General features: G+C 50.7%; 9 protein-coding genes across 9 annotated transcripts; 6 read left to right on the top strand and 3 right to left on the bottom strand.

The window, feature by feature from the left end:
• Nucleotides 1–1,277: 1,277 nt before the first annotated feature.
• Nucleotides 1,278–3,286, top strand: N7506_004368 (uncharacterized protein; the record flags this gene model as incomplete). The annotated part of the gene is made up of 2 exons (XM_056953662.1): nucleotides 1,278–2,087; nucleotides 2,135–3,286. 2 exons carry the CDS (start codon nucleotides 1,278–1,280, stop codon nucleotides 3,284–3,286), a joined length of 1,962 nt encoding a protein of 653 aa, XP_056812551.1.
• A 455-nt stretch (nucleotides 3,287–3,741) lies between these two features.
• On the top strand, nucleotides 3,742–5,153 carry N7506_004367 (uncharacterized protein; the record flags this gene model as incomplete). Its single annotated transcript, XM_056953661.1, has 5 exons — nucleotides 3,742–3,965; nucleotides 4,021–4,340; nucleotides 4,396–4,736; nucleotides 4,797–4,959; nucleotides 5,005–5,153. The coding sequence occupies 5 exons, from the start codon at nucleotides 3,742–3,744 to the stop codon at nucleotides 5,151–5,153; spliced, it is 1,197 nt and encodes a 398-aa protein (XP_056812550.1).
• A 308-nt stretch (nucleotides 5,154–5,461) lies between these two features.
• On the top strand, nucleotides 5,462–6,524 carry N7506_004366 (Histidine phosphatase superfamily clade-1; the record flags this gene model as incomplete). The annotated part of the gene is made up of 4 exons (XM_056953660.1): nucleotides 5,462–5,551; nucleotides 5,617–5,826; nucleotides 5,887–6,129; nucleotides 6,198–6,524. 4 exons carry the CDS (start codon nucleotides 5,462–5,464, stop codon nucleotides 6,522–6,524), a joined length of 870 nt encoding a protein of 289 aa, XP_056812549.1.
• Nucleotides 6,525–6,943: 419 nt separating this feature from the next.
• On the bottom strand, nucleotides 6,944–8,011 carry N7506_004365 (mitochondrial 54S ribosomal protein uL22m; the record flags this gene model as incomplete). Its single annotated transcript, XM_056953659.1, has 2 exons — nucleotides 6,944–7,929; nucleotides 7,978–8,011. The coding sequence occupies 2 exons, from the start codon at nucleotides 8,009–8,011 to the stop codon at nucleotides 6,944–6,946; spliced, it is 1,020 nt and encodes a 339-aa protein (XP_056812548.1).
• A 644-nt stretch (nucleotides 8,012–8,655) lies between these two features.
• On the top strand, nucleotides 8,656–12,445 carry N7506_004364 (U6 snRNP complex subunit PRP24; the record flags this gene model as incomplete). Its single annotated transcript, XM_056953658.1, has 2 exons — nucleotides 8,656–11,367; nucleotides 11,417–12,445. The coding sequence occupies 2 exons, from the start codon at nucleotides 8,656–8,658 to the stop codon at nucleotides 12,443–12,445; spliced, it is 3,741 nt and encodes a 1,246-aa protein (XP_056812547.1).
• Nucleotides 12,446–13,190: 745 nt separating this feature from the next.
• Nucleotides 13,191–13,940, top strand: N7506_004363 (uncharacterized protein; the record flags this gene model as incomplete). Its single annotated transcript, XM_056953657.1, has 4 exons — nucleotides 13,191–13,290; nucleotides 13,337–13,398; nucleotides 13,444–13,734; nucleotides 13,785–13,940. 4 exons carry the CDS (start codon nucleotides 13,191–13,193, stop codon nucleotides 13,938–13,940), a joined length of 609 nt encoding a protein of 202 aa, XP_056812546.1.
• A 1,332-nt stretch (nucleotides 13,941–15,272) lies between these two features.
• On the bottom strand, nucleotides 15,273–15,455 carry N7506_004362 (uncharacterized protein; the record flags this gene model as incomplete). Its single annotated transcript, XM_056953656.1, has 1 exon — nucleotides 15,273–15,455. One exon carries the CDS (start codon nucleotides 15,453–15,455, stop codon nucleotides 15,273–15,275), a length of 183 nt encoding a protein of 60 aa, XP_056812545.1.
• Nucleotides 15,456–16,088: 633 nt separating this feature from the next.
• Nucleotides 16,089–17,590, top strand: N7506_004361 (putative monooxygenase; the record flags this gene model as incomplete). Its single annotated transcript, XM_056953655.1, has 5 exons — nucleotides 16,089–16,091; nucleotides 16,143–16,933; nucleotides 16,977–17,271; nucleotides 17,317–17,420; nucleotides 17,467–17,590. 5 exons carry the CDS (start codon nucleotides 16,089–16,091, stop codon nucleotides 17,588–17,590), a joined length of 1,317 nt encoding a protein of 438 aa, XP_056812544.1.
• Nucleotides 17,591–17,618: 28 nt separating this feature from the next.
• Nucleotides 17,619–20,078, bottom strand: N7506_004360 (Zn(II)2Cys6 transcription factor; the record flags this gene model as incomplete). Its single annotated transcript, XM_056953654.1, has 9 exons — nucleotides 17,619–18,078; nucleotides 18,124–18,298; nucleotides 18,344–18,678; nucleotides 18,726–18,746; nucleotides 18,795–18,912; nucleotides 18,962–18,995; nucleotides 19,041–19,781; nucleotides 19,828–19,865; nucleotides 19,940–20,078. The coding sequence occupies 9 exons, from the start codon at nucleotides 20,076–20,078 to the stop codon at nucleotides 17,619–17,621; spliced, it is 2,061 nt and encodes a 686-aa protein (XP_056812543.1).
• Between the last annotated feature and the right edge of the window lie 258 nt (nucleotides 20,079–20,336).

The raw sequence follows: 20,336 nt of genomic DNA, 5'->3' as shown, positions 1-20,336 counted from the left end.
GGGTGTCGAGGGCTGGAGGTCCGATGGAATTGAAAATCACAGGATGGGAGAAGAATCCGACTGAGGTTTGTGGGGGGAAAGCTACTGGAGTGCTGGGGGTTCTGGAGTTCTGGAGTTGGGATTCTGGGACTCTGTTCCTTACTAAGCTAAACTGTCTCATGGGCAATGAACCTCACGATCGTGGAGTGGACGTGCACCTTAGTGTACATATTAATGTCGCCCACCACACACATGTGTACTTGATATTTAAAAGTGATCAGCTTGCCTGTGTTACTGAGATTTGTATTTTGGCCTTCGGGACCTTCTACTTACTTCTCAAGGCCACACCTGGAGATATATCAAGTCGCTAAATAACCGAGCCGAGTGGGAGCACCGAGTAGCGCCCTCACCATTGTCGGCAATGAACCCTCCAAGCCTCCTTATATGCATGGTTAATCCATAGTTTCCCAGGTGGTCTGTGTATCTCACTAGCCAGAGCTAATTGTACAAAAAAAGCTCTAGATTTGGTGGAAAAGGATTTTCCTTGCCGAGGCTCCGAAGCTGTGTGTCACGGTGGGTCTTGAAGACCCTTGCTTCAAAGTGAGTTGGGCTCTTTACCAGGGCAGATCTTTCTTACACTCCAGGGCTCTGAACGGAGAATGGGGTCCAATTGTATACGCCTCGTGAAATCGTTTGGTTTCAGTGACGTCCTACTCCGTACGTCCTACAGGATATCACGTTCCCGGGTTGGGTAGTTAGCGCCCTGGGCTATGCCAACACAGCCTCACCCCCTGCCTATAGGTATATCTCTGACGGTGAGGCGACGAAACAGGGGCATATCACCACATCACCACATCACCATCAGAGCAACATCATAAAACCATGGAAATCTGCATGAAGAATAAGTTTTCTTGGGTGCACCAAAAAGGGACTTTGGGGGTACCTCCAAGGCCCATAGTAAACAGTAGGTAGGGGGAAGTACCCCAGGAGTATGACAGTTGAGTCATACTGCGGCTTAGAGCGATCGGGGCGGGGTGTCGGGGACCCAAAGCGGTTAGTGCTGAGTCGGGGACCCCAAAGAGGAATGGCGCCTGGAGAGTCTCAGCGCATACATAGGAACCGTTGCCTCAGGTCTGGCTTCTTCACCTTCTCTCGGAGCCATATCACTAGACAATTATTGTCCTACTGCCTTGGGACTGGCTTTGGCCTCTCACGTCTTTCTTTAACGTTTGGTCTTTTGGTTACCAACATAGTGATACCCAGTGATACCCCGTTGCTCTTCTTAGCATCGTTTAGTTATGGCTTACGTCGACCAACCCTACCCCATGGGATTCCACATGGAAGACCCCGAGTCGGTGGACTTTGATTATATATTCCACAATGTCCTCTCAAACTGCGACAATCAGTCTTTCCCCTCAAGCTGCGACAACCAGTTGTTCCTCTCAGGCTACGAAAACCAGTCTCTCCTCTCAGGCTACGACAATCAGTCTCTCCTCTCAGGTTACGACACCCAGTCAACTGCCACTATCTCACCCCAAGATTTGGCTTTGCCCTACGAGAGTGAATTCACTTCGCCAGTCGATTTCATGACACCATCCTTCGGCGCTGAAGACCAACAAGAGCTCATGACCATGGAGGGGGCCTTCACGCAAGATCCCACACCTCCATTATTCGATGATGCTTCCTTTGCGGGATACAACCCCTACGACGGCAATGCATTCCGTAGCGAGGTTGAGGCGCTGGTCGCTCTCGACGACCGTGCTGTTTCCATGAAGCGGAAGCGTCGCGATGCTTCGATTTATCTGCATCTCCAAAGCCTCGGCGATGCCAACAAGCATGATCAAGGCATGTCCTCAGACTCCAACACCAGCTTCTCCTCCTCAAGCTGTTCCGACATGCGCCAAAGCGCTTCTCCCCTCTCCAGCCCGGAAAAAACCGCTACAGAGGCACCTCCTCCAGGTGGCATGGAAATGGTGCTCGATTTGAACATGAATGCTGCCGCCAACGTGCCGAAAAAGCAGAAGCCTCGTTCGAAGGCACAGAAGGAGAACTACATCAATGCTCGCAAGTTCGGCGCTTGCGCGAAACACAAACAGCAACACAAGCAGGTAAGTTTTACCCGCCTCCATTGTTTAAGCACGCTAACCGTGACTAGTGCAACTGCCTGAATAGGTCTGGTGGTAGCGCAACTGCCAGCATGTCGCCGACAATGGCCACTCTGCAAAAGCGACTGAAGCAACCGAAGCTCCAAACTTCGGTTCGTCCAGACACACGCTACCCTGTTTCACCAGGTCAGACCACTGCACCTCAAACACCATTGCTTTCATCCGTCAAACCACCGAGGATGTCCACAAACTCATCTTCTGGCCACGACACATCAATCGGACTGCCAGTTGTCCCACAAGATCTTCACAGAACGAACATTCAAAGGAGTACGATACCAGGACGAGATTCTGTGTATCCAGGCGCCCCAGGCCTCAGCAACGTGTCATCGCAAGACACTGCTATCAAATCGGGCACTTTGGTTGCGAAGAACGCAATCCAAGCCCACAGCCGGGCTGCTCCACCAGGAAGGAACGTTTCCGAGGCATCTCAAGGTCAAGAAACTGTTCAACCTGGCGGGACTGTCAGGTCATCTTCTGGTCGCGATGTTGTCGCTGGCAAGAAGACTCCCAGTTCGTCTGCGGGTCACGAGATATTAATCTCTGGCACAAGCTCCAACACAGCAGCCATCGACCGAGGCCGTGCTACATGCCAATCTACCAACCAATCTGCCACCACTCTACCACCAGCCGGCTCAAGTCTGCGCTGGTCCATCTCCTCCTCAACTGTGCCCGCACAGTCCGACACTTCAACCCCCTCTGGTGTTCCCTCCGCCGTGCCTTGCACCGCATCGAATGGGGGAACCCCCATACGAAGAATTGTGCAAGACACAATTCTGCCAGGATTCATTCCTGCCACCCATGGGATTCACCCAGGTGGGACTGCCATGGCGCTGGGGCTGCAACGACGATCGGCATCGAACGTCGTTGCTGGCCTACAGTCAATGCCGAAAATACAAGCGACCAAGACTTCTCACTCTATTCCGGGTGCGTTGGCAAACCGTTTGCTGGACTCATTGCCCAGTGGTTTACCACAGTCGGTCGCTCGTGTTGGCAGTTTGCTTTATACTTCCGTTGCGCTTTGCGCCCAATTGACGCTCCAGCACGGAAGCGTCAAAGGAGCGATATGGAAAGGACTTTCCTTCGCTGGCAGATATACGCGAGCTGTTCACAAGTTGTTCAGCTCTAATGGTCTACGAATCTAGGTTGGAATCGTCGAGTTTTCCAAGGTTTGCTTGATTTTTTTGACCTCTTTTCTTAAGACCGGGCCTCATTGCTAGGCCCCATCTCTGCTGACATGCGAGCTTAGAGAGAATTTCCACACCACCCGTCGTTATTACGACAATCTTAGATACCAAAATCAAAATTCAGATGTGTTCATTCAAGTTCTACCGATTTAATGTAGGGTGTTTGCCTAAAACTTAACGATGTACTCCGTATGCCAGCCGAAATACCATCGTCCACAAGAGGTGAAACCAAGTCGAAACCTTGGAAGCCGCTGGGTTTCACCAAGCGCTTCCCAGGCGTAGGACGCCCAGATACCGCCCCGAAAGCCCAAAATGCCACACACAGTGCCAAGACACATTCATGCGGCTAAACCAACTTGGAACTCCGTCTGTTGTACTCCGTACTTTGATGCCTACAACATACAAAGTTCATAATGTCTGCCAGCAGCCAGTCTCAACATGACCAGCCAGGAGGGTTGGATCTATCCTTGTTGTTACCAAGCAACCTACTCTATACCCAAGAGTCAATACCAAAATATCGACCTGGAGGCTACCACCCCGTGACCCTTGGCGACACTTTCAAGAACGAGCGCTACAAAGTTTACCACAAGCTAGGATGGGGTGGGCATTCCACAGTTTGGCTCGTGAAAGACAACCAGTGAGTGCTGTCTGCATGAATTCTTTCTATCCCTAGCTAGCTAATCCCGCACCAGACTCGATCGTTGGGCCTCTCTCAAAATCCTGACTGCAGATGCACCAGTTTCTCGAGAGTTGCAGAATTTGAAACTCTTACAAAGTCAAGGCGGGCTTGGTTCGAATTTTCTCGTCGAGCTATTGGATGAATTTACCCATAGCGGGCCCAATGGAGTTCACCAATGTCTTGTATTCGAACTGCTGGGACCTTCAGTACAAATCGTCCTTGCGGACTACAAAACTGACCAAGAGAGGCTCGAACCAGAATCTGTGTTTCAATTCTCTATACAGCTTTTGAAGGCTGTTAAGTTTCTTCACAGCGTCGGCATGTGCCACGGTGGTATATCCATTTTGCTCTCCAATGATAGGTTCCTAGGTGATTGACACTATCATAGATATCAGTGGACGGAATATTGCATTTACGTGTGCTAAACTAGCCCAAGCAACCGAAGAGGAGCTTTTCGAGGTCCTGGGATCCCCCGAGGTTGAACCACTGGCTCGGATTGATGGCACGCCTCTAGGAAGTGGGTTGCCGACCGAACTTGTCCAGGCTACGGAGTGGGTTGATTGGGTGGATGAGGATGAAGAAGACATTCGGCTTCTTGACTTCGGGGAGAGCTTTTTACACGGAAAAGAGCCTGCGAAGCTAGCTCAACCCGGGTCGCTGAGGGTACCAGAGACGATTTTCACTGATTATTTTGATTACCGTGTCGACTTATGGCGGGCAGGGTCCATGGTAAGCTGTGATTTCTCTTTGTAACGATTTTATACATACTGACCGCTATATGAATCCAAGATTTACTCATTTATCTTCGCATCGTGGCCGTTTTGGTACCTGGGCGAAGATGAGGTTTTGATCTTCCAGATGATTGGGTTTTTGGGAAGCTTGCCAACTGAATGGGAGTCTCAGTGGGCATCAATGCTTGATAAATCCAGCCATGACTTGAAAAAATACGAAGGTGAGTATCCCTAGACATCTACCGAGGCTTTATTGACGTTTGAAGATCACGGAACGTCGACGCTTGAACAAAAGTTCGCTGGGGTGGATTCGGCGTTCGAGCCTCTGCGTTGCGTTATTCAAGGATTGATGCGTTTTCTACCCTCCGATAGACTCACTGCAGAGCAGGCGCTTGATTTGATTGTCGATTCTTGAGCCAAATCGTACGTCTACAGACCGAACACCTGGGCAGTGTAGAGACTGAGAGGGTACTTTCAATTGTCAAGCAACATTCCCATGAATTATTGTACTGTTGTGCACAACTGGTCTGATAAATTAGGCATACGAGGCCTGGAGATGTCTGTAGATTCTTAATTATATTTATGCGTACTGAGTACTTCCAAGGTTGTATTCAATCCCCGGGGCCTGGAATTCGTGACGGGTGTGCTCGTCCCACTTCAGCCCTATGCCCGTCAAAGCACAACCCCTCCACGCCCGCCACGAGGACCGTCGTTGAGACCACCATGTCCGTGAAATCTGAGCTTCACCTGACCACGGTGTCAGGGTATTTCCTGCAGGACGATCCTTCTACTGACCCTGCGACGTTCGACTATGTAAGTGACTCAGCCAGACTTCTGGCCCCTGAGCCAAACGCAATTTGGTCTAATCACCGGTACAGGTGCGTTCGAACTTCGGTCTCATTGACCGCCAGTATAATGAAGATTCAGAGTCCAGCCAAGATAAAAGTCCGTGGAAGCGCTTCCAAGACCATGTTGACCACTTGAACTCTGTTGCTAGCACAACAAAATTCAAAGTCTTGTTCCTGGGGCGCCACGGAGAGGGAGTTCATAATGTCGCTGAAAGCCGCTACGGTACAAAGCTATGGGACGTAAGTTGGAAGTGTCTTACAAAGAGTCTTATTTCGAAAGCAACCTCTAATTATTTCTAGGAATACTGGTCCCTCCAAGATGGGGACGAGTATGGGCAGTGGGTCGACGCTCGTCTGACCCAGAAAGGCATTGAGCAGGCAAAAGTAGCACACCGCGCCTGGAAAGACCAGTTGCAGGCAGGCATTCCTCCACCTCAATCCTTCTACGTGAGTCCTATGAATCGCTGCCTGGCGACCGCCCAGGTGACTTTTGATGGCCTTCCCATTGCCGACATCACTCCGTTCAGGCCTACTATCAAGGAAGTGAGTTGGATCATCATCGAGGACCCGCACGATCACATTATACTAATTGTGAACAGTTGCTTCGTGAGACGATGGGTCAGCACACCTGTGACCGTCGGTCCAGTGCGACTGCCATCGCCACAGAATATCCACATTATCGGTTCGAGGATGGATTTGAAGAAGAGGACCTGCTGTGGGATCCTATGATCCGAGAATCGAATGAAGACCGCAACAAGCGTCTTAGTTGCCTACTTGGTGATATCTTCTCCACCGATGATAACACCTATGTCTCGTTGACGGCTCATTCCGGTGCTATCACAAGTATCTTGGAAGTGCTGGGTCACCGGAAACTCGCTTTGGCGACCGGTGCTGTGATCCCTGTACTTGTTAAGGCTGAGAAGGTCAACACTCCTTAGAGTTTCATTGCCGCAGCAATAAATTCCTGTCAGACGACTGCTTAGTCTCAAGGTCTGGTTCTTGCTTGGGGCCGAGCTGTCGATGAGAACCATGATCGATGCAAGGTGGACACGCCTTACTGATATTAGCGAAAACATGGCCGAGGAAACATCATGGTTGAGAACGAGGTACTGGATCATGCCCGAGTCATTCGGACTCGTATGAATACGATGGTTTTATCAATAAAGATACAAGCGACTTTGTCACTGTCACTTCGAGGTGGGAAGACTTGAGATCCAAAATTTAATCAGTATTGTACATGGGCCGCTCAATGGCGACTTTTCCATAAATGCAATTCTCGCCTCAAAAACAGGCGATGAAAGACAACTGTCCAGGTGCGAGCCATCTAATATAAATAATACAAACGCCAAGAAACGAATCACCAGCTGTAGTACTGGTTCTGAGTGGGAATCTTGCGATCCGGAAGTTGAGTCCAGAGCTGTGATTTGCGCTCACGCTCAGCCTTGGCCTCGCGCTGCTCCCACTCGCGGATGCGGGTCTTCTCTTCCTTCAACAGGACGGACAAACTTGTGGTAGGGGGACGCATGCGGTTGATCTGACCACGAGCACGGTGGTCCATCTCGTATCCGTAAGGACCACGGTTGACCCAAGCCTCTTGAATGTAGATGGCGGAGGGGTCGGCGATCTTCTTGCGCTCGCCGGTCTTGAGGGTGACGGTAATAGGCTTAGGGGTCTCGGCGGCGGGGTCGCTCAGGCCCATGCCGGAGCGGACGACGGCGACGTTCTTTGCGTGTTCCAAGTGCTCCAACACATCCTTGGCGGCCTTCTTGTTGCTGAAGCGCATCTGCAAAATGGCCTCATCAATGTTCTTGCCGGCGATCTGACGGGCCAGGGGACCGAGCTTCTTTAGGGAGGTCTTGATCCACTGGGACTTAGAAAGAGACTCGCGCTCGCTGCGCTTGATCTGGACCTTAACCGGCAGGCGGCCTCGTTTCCGAATGTCGCGGATAGCCATCTTCCTCTCCCACCGCAACTGTCCATTGGGGTCTGGGTGCAGTGCGGCACGAAGACGGGTAGCATCACGGTTTTCCACTCTGGGAGACACCTCGGCGCCCGCTTCCGCTTCCGTTGATTTCCCTTGCTTAGGTCGTGTTGGCGTGGGACCGGCTGATGGCGCAGTAAAATCCGATCCGAAGATGGAGCTTCCAGCGAGGCCACCCTCCTCCTTTGGGGGTGGCGCTGGCCGCTGAGTGACTTTCGACTTCTTGCTTGAGTCACCCAGAATCATATTCTTAAACGAAGACAAGAGACCGGTCTTCTTTTCGGCATTGTTCGCGGCGCAACGAATGGGGGTTGAGGTCAAGGTTCGGCGAGGGACGAAGACGACGCCGGTCCGGGCGGCTACTGAAGGGTCAGATAGAGTAAAAAGAGTGAGATTTGTTCAAAACATACCTGACCGGACCAATTGCCCTGAGCGATAAACCATGGTGGCTGTTGATGTTGTTGTCAAAAGAGCACGCGGAAAAAAGGTGGAAAGATTCCCTGCACTTGTGGTCTGTGCAGATAACCGGAGCCTGAGGCACCTTTAGTTGATCGATCAGAATAGCCTCACGATGCGACAGGAGATGAGAATAGATGTGCAGCTGGGATCTAGTTTTTCTGTCTTTCTTGCTACGTGTTCTCGGAGTCAACTATTCTGTGCATGTCCATTCTTGCGCCTGTTCTCTCTTCACGAAATCATCTCCACAGTATCCACTAGCCCTCATCTTTCCCTCTTTCAGTCCTTTCCCTCTTCTCTCTCTTTTTCGTCACCTTCCTACATCCCTCTTTCCCCTTCCCAGGCCCTCAGCCTGCGGTATCCATCCTTTTCGACTCGAAACAACCTTTCTGAACAGCTTCCGCCGACTCGCTCCCGTTCCTTTCATACCAGCCCCCGCAAGTTCTAACAGCTTGCCCGACCCGGTGTTTAAGGCCATATCGCAGCAAAATACCAAGGGGGGATATCTGGACAACCTGCGGCCGATGCAGGAATGGACGTGGTGAGGTAGACAAACACGTATGATCTGGATCTCTGCTTGAAGAGCACTATCCGTGGTTCACGACACTCGATCGCTCTTTCTCCAGCTCAACATGGACATCAATTCTCTTCTTTCGCCGGACTCGAATCCGAAATCCCGTAATTCGACGCCCGTGCCCACTCCCACGTCAAACGCACCGGCCACCTCAGGGCCATCCCCCCACAAAGCTCTTCAACGAACTCGGTCAGGCGGTTCCAGACGCAAAGAGAAGACTTCTTCACCTCTTGCCCAACAGATTTATGCACCCGCCGGTGAACCTTCTGCGGGACCTGGAGGGAATGGGACCTCCCCGACTGAAGGGCCGTCAAGACAACCTGCTACGCCCGGGATGGATACTTTGGCGGATTTAGCTTCCATGCAGCACCATCAGCCACAACGCCCGACTCAAGCTCAAATGCTTCGAGGCACCGAATCCTACGAACACCAACTCTCCCCTTCTACCATTCATCCTCACGTAAATTCTGTCAACCACAACACCCCTACCTCTCGTCGCGATCCCGCGCAAAGAACCTACGCCGCAACTTCGCTTGAACCGGAAGCGCAGCAAATGGCGACCGAACTTTTCCGTCGCATCTCTTTGAATCCTCACACACATGACGCGCACGTTCAATTTATCGGGTTGCTACATGCTGGGTTTAGAAACCATGTCTACCCGCCCAACAAACCAGATGTGCACGGCGACCCACGACGCTATGACTTGCTGAACGACTTGAAGACGGCACGCGAGGAGATGGATAAGCTCTTTGCCATGGGAGAGGATCTCTGGGCTGAGTGGATTCAGGATGAGAGTATGCTTGCCCAAGACGTCGACGGGCGCATTGCTGTCCTGGAACTCTGTCAGCGATCTGTCGAGGAGGAATACGGCAGCACCAAGCTCTGGCATATATACGGCGAATGGGTGCTTTACCTCTACAACTCTGCTCACGGCGAAACTGGCATTCAGTGGACCGAAGAGGACAGGATGGTCGGCCGCGAAGTATTCACATGGGAGTCGGTCTTGGAAGTGTGGCAGCGCGCTGCTGATGCGACCAAGTGGAGAATAAACAACAGCCACTTGGTATGGGATCGTCTTCTCGATCTCTATGCTCAAGACATTGCGCGTGGCCCTTCCCAGGAAAAGATCAACCATCTTCGAGGCCTCTACGAGGTTCGTCTGCAAACTCCCCATGCCACCTGGGGCGAGACTTTCCAGAAGTTCTCCGGTTTCATCTCCACATACTGCAACAGCAATTATGAAGATGTCATGGCCGAGACAGTCGCCCGCGCCGCAGAAGCAAAAGCTCTGTACGCTGCGCGCGAAGAATTTGAGCACCGCCTTGCAAAGGCGGAAGGGTCTGGCGACCGTACTTTGGAGTGGACTGTTTACTCTGAGTACATTCAATGGGAACTTACTCGCAACCGCCGCAAACGAGGAGACTTCAGCTTCGATTTAGTCAACGCTATCTACCAGCGGGCTGTTCTTCAATTCCCCACTGATGTATCACTATGGGAAGACTATATCATGTTCCTCATTGGTGAATCTTTGCATCGTCGTGCTTCCACCACAACCATCTCTACCCTTGACCGCGCCACCCGCCATTGCCCATGGTCTGGCAACCTCTGGTCCCAATACTTGCTGAGCTCGGAAAGAGAAAGCCAATCCTTCAACAAAATTTCCAATATCAAACACAAGGCGACTAGCACGGGCCTGCTTGATGCTGGTGGACTAGAGGAGGTTCTCAAGGTTCACGTGACTTGGTGCAGCTACCTTCGCCGACGTGCATTCCTGTCCGACTCGACCGACGAGGACATCGATGTCGCCGAAGTTGGCATTCGGTCAGCGATCGAGAGCGTGCAGGAATTGGGTGAAAAGAAATATGGACCGGCCTACCAAGGTGACCCTCTGTTCCGCCTTGAGCGGATCTACATCCGTTTCCTGAGTGAGAGCGGCAGCTGGGATAGCGCAAGAGAAACTTTCAAGGGTCTTGTGTCCCGTCGTGGTGGTAGCTATGAATTCTGGCTTGCCCACTATGGATGGGAGTTGATCTGCTGGAGCAAATTCGTCCAGGGCGAGGCTACCGTCGATGCCGCGCGCCGCACGCCAAACCCGAGCTATGCTACTGCCGTACTCAAACAGGCGATCAAGAGAACGGACCTCGACTGGCCCGAGAAAATTGTTCAGACTTACATCACCCACTGCGAGGATTACGAGGACTCTGATGAACTACAGCTCGCGCTCATCGAGACCCGCAAAGCAATGAGAGCTGTTAATGCCCGGAGAGAAGCAGAAGCACGAGAGGCCGCAGAAGCCCAGCAGCAACAGCAGCAGCAACAGTGGGAGGCTACCATGGAGGCTGCTCCGTCGCCAGAGAAAAGAAAGCGCGAAGACGAGAAGGATGCGATGCCAGAACCAAAAAAGGCTCGCAATGAAGAAGCATCACCCGCTGCAGCGGCCCCGGCCGCGGGTCCTTCCCGTGACAGGGAGAATGCGACTGTCATGGTCAAGAAATTGCCCAAGGGTACCACTGAGCACGCTGTCCGACAATTCTTCCGCCACAGTGGCACCATCAACCGTGTCACGATGTTGCAAAGGGACGAAAAGCAAACCGAGGAGGCTATTATCGAGTTCGAGACTAAGGACGAGGCCCTGGCTGCTCAGACCCGTGACCAAAAACAGTTTGAAGGCAACGTCATTGACGTGGCTATTGGTGCAGAAATGACTCTGTGGATCACTAACCTGCCACCTACTGCGGACGAGAAATACTTCCGGGAACTCTTTGGAAAGGTATGTACCCCCTTTAGTTATGTTTGAGATCATCACTAACTCTGAGTAGTATGGCGAAGTAGTTGATGTCCGCTTCCCTTCTCTCAAGTACGACAAAGACAGACGCTTCTGCTATGTCTCCTTCTCAACCCCGGGTGCAGCTCTCCATGCAACTGAACTGAACGGAATGCGTTATGAGAAAGACCAAAGGCTGCACGTTAAAATCTCCAACCCCGCGCAGAAGACCGAGCGCAGTGGACCAAGATACGAAGGACGAGAAATTTACCTGGTTAACATTGACTGGAGTGTCGATGAAACCAACCTCCGAGAGGCTTTCTCCCGCTTTGGAGAAATCGAAAAGGTCAATCTTCCCCGCAAGATCGACAATACAAGCAAAGGATATGGGTTCATCACTTTCACGACTAAGGAGGATGCCAATAACGCTCTTGCAATGAACGACGAAATGATCAAATCGCGCCGTGTCCGCGTCGAGATTGCCACTCCCGGTGGGCACAAGCGAGTCACCGCCACTACCATCAACCGAGTTGCTCCACGCGGACAATCGGCAGAAGCTAATGGCACCACCGAATTAGAGGTACCGGTTGGCGAAGTTGCCGATCGTACACTTGCCCTGATGAACATTCCCGATACCGTCAACGAAGCCCGTGTCCGTGCGGTTGTCGAGCCGTTCGGACGCTTGGTCAGAATCAACTTGCGCCCTGACCACCAAGGTGCCCTTGTGGAGTTCGTCGATGTCCATGACGCCGGCAAAGCCATGATGGCACTTGAAGGGAAGGAAATTGCTCCTGACCGCCCTCTCCACCTTGGCACTGTCGAAGAGATGAAGCAGCAGCGGGCGGAGTGGAAGTCGAGTCGCGTCACATCGGTGAAGCAGACTGAAAACCCCAAGAAGAAGCTTGCTCTTCAACCCACTGCCGCCATCAAGAGGCCTCAGCAACCTAGTCGGAAGGGTGGCCTCGGAGCGAAGCGACATACCCCCGCCCACGGACAGAAACCGGCTGATCAGATGGACACCACGGCCGACGGCGAGAAGCCCAAAAAGAGCAATGATGACTTCCGTGCTATGCTGAAAAAGTGATTGGGGATGAAGTGCAAATGCAATGACAGTGTTTCCGGCGCATTTTTTTTTTTTTTTACGGCATGTATTCGGTTGGCGTTTATTCTTATTTGCTTTTTCTTCTCTTGTGCTTCGGTGGTGATCTCTATGTTTTGCGCCCTTTTTTTAGATCCCCATTGATTCATTCGGGTCTTTTGCGCCACGACCTGTTCTTTTTTGGCACATGCCGTCGTGTATATTATGACTGTATTCTGGGCTTAGTTCTAATGATGATGTCTGTTCCGAGGGGCTGTCTTTTCAAGACTTTTGCCCCGATATGATTTGAAGTCTCCTTCGTATGAACTGTTGGGCTGGCTATATAATATATATGTTGACACAATATTTAGAAAGTAGACATTTGTTAGCAATAGCTTCCAAGGTTAATTGCTAGGGAGGTGAAGCTTTCAAGCAAACGCAGCTGATTGGCCGAGATGCAAGACCGCATTGACAGCTGCCTTGATTTGACCTGCGGGGAAGTACAGAGCGATTAAATGTCACCAACTGATGCTCTCCAGACTATTCTCTCGATACACTTGCATTCCTTGCATACCCGACTAACCCTGTACGGAGTACTCCGTACTGCCTCGTGACCCTTCCTTATCGCTTTCCCGCCGACTATCTTGACATCACCAGACCTCACCCTTCCTTCAGGCCACCTCACTTGCTATTAAACTCCCCTGCAATCCGATGCCCAGAGCTGGGCTGGGCCAAGTGCAGACCAGCAGCTATGGACTTCCGCCTCGTGCCTCGCGGCACTGACCGCAACTACACAGGCTTCTTCACAAAGACGATAGTCTACACCGGCACGCTGGTAATATTCCTCGCCTGTAGGTAGCTCACCACCGCGAAACCGACCCTCTCTAACAACCTCAGCTCTCGGTCTCACTATAGCATCCATCGTGATCCCGAAATGGGTCAGCTACCACAGTGAAAAGGTTCGTCGTCCCTTGCCCCACTATAGCTCCGGACTAACGGTCTAGCCCGATCATCATTACTCTTACGGTCTCCATCGTCGCTGCTCCTCTTTAACGGATACCTGCGAGAGTTTCCCACAACGCGAAGACTGCCATGGCGAAGATCGATATTTCTGCTCGATGTGGCGCTCGGTCGGCTTCCTCATGTCCTTCGCCATCGTGCTGCAGGGTATGAGCGTCGTGACATACTTGGTTATCCTCTCGGGTGGGAAACGATTACGCGAGAATGGATGGTCTGTTCTCAGTCTAATGGTCGGACTGTCTGCTATCGTGCAGGCTGCCGGCATGTCCATTGTGGTATGTCGCGTCGTGGATTGTGACTCAGCAACATTTCTGACAGGTTGCAGGCATACTTATTTGATAACGAGGACCGATTCTTTGTCGGCTGGAAACTCGATCAGTCTTGGGTCTTTTGCACGGTCAGTTGGTGCATTAGTCTCTTCTGTGCCGCTGCGGTTGTCTTGGCTGCTAAGGTCTTGCCCTCTGAGGGGGTTATGAGTTAATCCCAGATCATGATGAGCTAAATTTCTCTTGATCGAAAATGATACACACGAAATGCGCGTCCATTTATATGGACGGTTTATGTTATCCTGTCTACTTACGGTTTGGCTCTCTTTGACATTGATGTCTTACAGTGTTCGGTGTTTGAAATGGCAGGCTCTACTGTTTAATATTCCTTTTCCACGGCGTGAGTCAGAATGCCTCTATGGTATGCTTGCAGGCGATTAATATTCATATAAACCCAATATCTTGCAAATCTATAACAAGTCTGAATATGCTGAAGCTTTCTATATTATATTTTTTTTCCCACACGTGAGACGTGAGGTTACTGAAATTCTACGGATAGAGTCCGCTAACCTTGACCTCAAGTCAAACCAGGCCGACCAAACGCTACAACCTGGTCTTTCTAATAGCGTCTGTGTTTTCTTCAGCCAATGAGCTCAAATTGTTCTTGAGCTAGGCAAACTTTTCGCTGTTCATCTCGGGTGGGGGATCTGACACGTACCCTTTCAGCCGCATATCACCCCTGCACTGCCAGCTGTTCATCTCTTTACCCCCACCTTAGGCGATTCAAGTTCCCCTGAATTGCCAATTGAGGGCTACCGCCCACCCCTTCAGGTTTATAAAAGCAATGTCACTGCGTTTGCCTTCTCAGTAGACAGCAAGATGGCGATATCGGGCTCAACTGTGCAACAGACAGAGTACCTGAGCCCGTGGAGTACGCATAAAGTGCGTTTATGGGATGTGATAACAGGCACAGACCACAAGACACTCGAGGGCCATACAGGTAGGATTACGGCCGTCCGATTCTCAATATGTGGCCAAAAGGTGGCGTCGGGCTCAGCAGACTGTACGGTGCGACTCTGGGACTCCAAAACAGGCAGACACCACAAAACTCTCATGGGTCACACCAGTATAATTGAATCCATTGTCTTTTCACCAAGCGGCCTCATCGTGGGATCAGGTTCTTTGGATCTTACGGTACGGCTCTGGGACATAGGAACGGGTGTGCAGCAGCAGACAATTAAGATGGGAGAATTTATTCCAGAAACTCTTTCGTTCTCAAACGATGGGTGGTACCTAAGAACGAACTGTGAGCTTTTTGTGGGTTCCACGGCTGCGTGGTCATCTCATTCCCAGTTTCGACCTGTTTTGATCATTGACAAGGAATGGGTTGTTCGGGACGGTAAACGCTTTTTGTTCCTACCGACGGATTACAGGCCTAACAACCCCCGCACCCAGGCTGTAGCTGATAATATCATTTTTCTGGGACATGTTTCAGGAGGTGTTACTCTTATCCACTGTGATCTTGATTCAGTTTCAGCTCACTTTAATCAAAGTGTTGGGGGGATCTCGTTTCCATCCATAGATAGTGTCATGCTTGCGAGCACCACATGATATCTCTCTCTCATCTTTGTATATGCAGCTTGCTTGCTTGTTTCCACTCGCTTCTTGTTTGCTTGCTTTGCTTGCTTTTGGTCCATAGCTTCTTGCTTCTTCTTCCTTCCTCTCTCCATTATTATTTTCTTCGTTGAATTGGACCTTCTTACCCCATGAAGCCTTGCCAGCATTATACTTAGCTTGCCCCTTTACCTCTCTTTCATCATAAGAAGCACTGGTAATAACAGCGGAGGATTAGAATCAGGTGTTCTGGAGGCGTGTGGCTTGAGAAATCTTCACAAGGAGCCCGCTCTTGTGAGATTTGGGCACTCAATGCTGACTTGTCTCTTCTCTCTGCTGAAATACGAGAGCAAGCTCTAGGAACACAATTATTATGCCTCTGAACCTTCTAAAACTACGAAATATTGATGTTAGCAATCTATACAACATCTTCACAGCCCCACGCCCGTAGTCTCAATCCAACTGGACATCCGGGATCTCCACAGCGATACCCCGGAATATTAAGAGAAGATTATGATTTTTCACGCATGGGGTCCCACATGGCAGCGCTCGGATCTCGGATCGCTTATTTGTATTGTTTTTTGTTCGTTGGAAAAGCCGACCGGCTTTCCCGAGTCGTGGGGGTCGGTGGTTCCGGGGAGAGCTGGGCGCGTCTGCGGAGATTCAAAAAAGTAATCACCGAAGACCTTCATCTTTTAAGTCTTATCCCAAATCAAAAGTGTTTCTTGATAAAGTTACACGTTCTAAGCATGGTGTGTTGCGTGAAGACCCCTACAGTTCCATATCGGTATTAACGGGCCTAGGTCTCCGAACAAGCTCGCCTCCGCATTGTCATTGTCGGCGCCGGTCTCAGTGGTATCGCCGCTGCAGTCTCCGCCGCACTATCGGGACATAATGTCGAGGTTATAGAGCAAGCTAAAGAGCTGGCGGAAGTCGGCGCCGGGCTCCAGATCACACCCAATGCCTCATTACTTCTCAAATACTGGAAGCTGCCACAATCCTTATGGGATGCTGCTGCGGAACCCACCAAACTTACAGTGCATCGATACTCGGGTGAAATTCTGGCGCACGAGCAAGACTTTGACAAGAATATTCGCGCAAAGTACAATGCGCCATTTGTTGACTTGCACCGTGTCGATCTTCAGCAAGCACTGTTTGCTCGAGCGCAAGATCTGGGCGTAAAGTTCCACATGAGCCAGAAGGTTGATCGGATCGATTTTGACTCCACCACTGTTCACACGCTCGCCGGAAAGCAGTACTCGGGCGATCTGATCATTGCTGCGGATGGACTGTGGTCGAGATGTCGGGAAGCATTTGTGGGGAAGAAAGACGAACCCATTCCTACAGGTGACTTGGCATATCGTATTGTGTTGAGTACGGATCAAATCTCAGACCCGGAGCTGAGGGCTCTGGTCGAGAACCCCGAAGTGCACTTTTGGGCCGGCCCGGGTGCTCATGCGGTGGCTTATTCGCTTCGTGGTGGGAAGATGTTCAACATCGTACTTCTGGTACCTGACAATTTGCCCGCCGGTGTCTCAAGACAAGCTGGCTCTGTTGATGAGATGCGAGAACTGTTTGTTGGCTGGGATCCTATGTGAGTTGCCCAAAATCAAGTCAGAATCGTGCTAACTGATCAGATTGAATCGCTTCTTGAACTATGTGACCAACGTCGACAAGTGGAAGCTCATGCACCACGGTGAAATGGAGCGATGGGTTAACGACACTTCGAACCTTGTCTTTATTGGAGACGCTTGTCATCCCATGCTCCCATATCTAGCTCAAGGCGCCAACTCCTCACTCGAGGATGGGGCTGTCCTCGGCATGCTGCTGGGCAATATGACAGACAAGAGCCAGCTCCCTCGTATTCTGCGACTGTACGAGAGCATGCGCAAATCTCGTGGAGAGGCAATCGTACGGGAGACTTTCAAGCAGGTAAATAGTGCATCCCTCTATGAAAGAGTCTGGCTGATCAAGTAGCGACACGACTTCCATATGCCCAATGGTGAAGAGCAAGAGAAGCGCGACCAACTGTTTTTATCACAGCTTGGAAAGGAGATCAAAGGCGCATTCCCAAGTCGATGGTAAGTTGATTTATTCAAAATTGCACAAAGACACTAACAGGAATAGGACTTGTCCCGAGGTACAACCCTGGCTGTACGGTTACGATGCAGTCAAGGAGGTTGAGACCGCAGTGTTGCAAAATCCAGAAGTTTTTGCGAAGTCCACTTCATGGGGGTGTCAGATTCTGTAGCTAATATCAAATCAACAACCAATTTGTGCTATAAATATGTCCAGGAACGAGGATCCAGCCCTAAAACCTTGAAACTACTCATCCAGCATGGGGAGACCGCCCACATCATCGAAAAGTCGCGCAATTCCCTCGAAAGAATAATCCGGGAAGCCGAACCCATAGGCCCATTCCTGTCAACGTTAGTTGAGTTCTTCGTAGGGTAATCAGCATTACATACCGGCACCTCAAACCCTTGTCCAGGGGCTGTGTCTACCGCTGGCACTTCTTCTCCAGGCTGTGGGGCCCCGGTAGCTCGGAAATCCCTGAGATACTGTCTTATAATCTCCACCGACTTCCGGGCTACCACGGACTCTTCCATAGCTTCCAATATCTCCACGCCCATCTCTACCGACCGGAGTAAAGGCATGGTCTCGGGTGACATTCCAAGTTTGGACATTGGAAGGAGGAGTGTCGATGTAGCAAACATCACGTATGTTGTGTTGTACCACCTAGGAGGTTAGATTTGATAGAGGTTTGAGCTCAGAAAGACCTACCAGCAGCGGAAGAATGTGTGAACCCGATAGATATCGTGAACAACCTGAAGGGTTTTCATCGCCGAGTCCAAGCATTTGTCGATGGTTTGATCCAACTCGGTTGGAGGATGTCGAAGCTTGCGTGTGAAGTGGCTTAAAAATGGCCGGAACAGCAACATTTTAACATTGTAATATCCTGGAAGGTCAGCATAATCACTTGGAAAAAAACAAGGGGACTCACGGATTCCCAGCACTAATCGTTGTCTTCTCGCCCACTTGGGATCCCGCAAAGCACTCCGAGACAGTCTGTAGCCGCCAATGTCTGGTTTGATCTTTTCTGGAAGCCTTGCTAGCCAGCGGTCCATCTCCATCTCAATCTGCAAGGCAATCTGCAGTTTTTCCTGTAATGAGATGCGAGAATGATAGATCTGAACCGATACTCGTCGGATGATCTGAGCAAAATCAATCATCCATGGAATGATGGCGAACTCGGAATCATCGCGTGGCGGAATGCTCCTGTTATGGTACTCATCCATGCCGAGAGTGTCAGGTCGTCCAACAGAGAAACTCATTTCACTACCAGATGTTAGTATGATCTCCAAATATTGAGTCGATGTCCTTACATTTCAAGCGAAAATAATCCCCTGTGTCTCGTTAGTTTGTCACCGAGCTGAAAGAGCTGGGAAACTTACCACCAGGTCTTCGAAATCCAGCCCGAGCGCTGCCCGTTGTCTCCTGGGGAAGGGACTTCCCGATTAAAGCCAGCGGAAAGACACGTCCTTACTGCCAATCCGAGATACATGTAGGCCACTGTTCTGTTAGTTTCACATAATTGTTCAGCGCCTGAAGGGAGACGTACAGTTTGGATTGAGTTCATTCTGACAAACTTTGGCCTGCCGAAGTTAGCCACGCCCAGTTAAAACTGGATCCAGACATACCATAACATAAAGACATTGCACCGTTTCAAGATCATTTGAGAATCGCAAATGATTCAAGTAAACTTGTGCTTCAGCAAAAAGCTTCCGACTCCACTCGAAGCGCCCCAGTCCAGCTATGGTCCCTTCGTCCCATACGCGCACCAAAGATCCAACAGATAGAATACTAAGATAGAGTGCAACAAAGCTTGGCTCTGGAGTTCGCGATCTGTTGAACCAGAGGTCATTGGCGCGCAGTAAAAAGTCCTCTTTGTCAATGAACGGGTGGACGAAGTGGATATTCTCGAAATATCCATTCATAAAGATATGCGCTTGATCGAAATAGTAGTTTTGCTGTTCGATAGACAATATCTGGCCCGGTCCCGCGACATAAGCTGGTGAGAAACTTGGGTTATGCAGCGTGGAGATGAGTGAATAATCTCCGGGCAGAGGATGGGATTCCTCTTGGCCTTTCGGCTCACGTGCCTTTTTCAAAAGGCCGATGATTGCAGCTGATGATGTACTCCCGTGGAATTCAGTGCCGTTGGTGTGATGGTTGAACTCATTGATTTCATTCTCGCCGCTCTCGGCTGATTCTGCGCGTGTCTCGGGTATTTTTGCGATTTCCCGAGGAGTCGATGTATTAGGCATAGAGCATGGTGTTGTTTCGGCTGCTGGGCCACTTGGGGATGCTCCTTGTGTTGACTCAGAGGCACGAAGTTTGGAGGTCAACTCCTCGACCTTTTCTCGAGATCGGTTACATAGCTGGCGATGTTAGCGTGCACCGTGATCGGCCCGAGCAACAACGTACTTTGCAGACCGGCCGCTTTCGCGCTCTCTGTAATTGCCCTGGTACACGCAAGCCAGGTCATTCTCTGCGGGGAGGTTAGAGAAATATTCTTGTATAGTTTGGGAGTACTCACTTTTGCAATGTAGGCAGGGATACTGCTCGTCGCATTTATACTTTTTCAGCCGACATCGGTCGCAGGCCTGCGCGGCGCGTGGCCGTTTCGCGCGTTTAGCTGCTGGGCTATCAGCAGGGGCTATGGGGTGATGCTGCATTATGCAGACATTCCCTGATGTTTTCCAGATGATGTATCGATCCTGAGCGTTGCGCTAACAGTGGAGTACAGATGAGGATTCAGCGAGGTCGGAAATTCCGGACACCCTGCGCTCCACGTGATTGCACGGCAATTTTGACCATTCAGTTCAAGCTGGCTTCATTCTTCCACTGCTTCTTGGTTATGTGGGTAAATTTGAGATGCTCAACATTGAGATTCTTTGAGATTTTCGATTCATTTCGCTAAACAGTATGGAATG

Source organism: Penicillium brevicompactum (assembly GCF_028827555.1).
Source record: "Penicillium brevicompactum strain IBT 35665 chromosome Unknown utg000003l_segment0_segment0, whole genome shotgun sequence".
Lineage (NCBI taxonomy): Eukaryota > Fungi > Ascomycota > Eurotiomycetes > Eurotiales > Aspergillaceae > Penicillium > Penicillium brevicompactum.
This window is presented reverse-complemented; position numbering and strand designations above follow the sequence as displayed.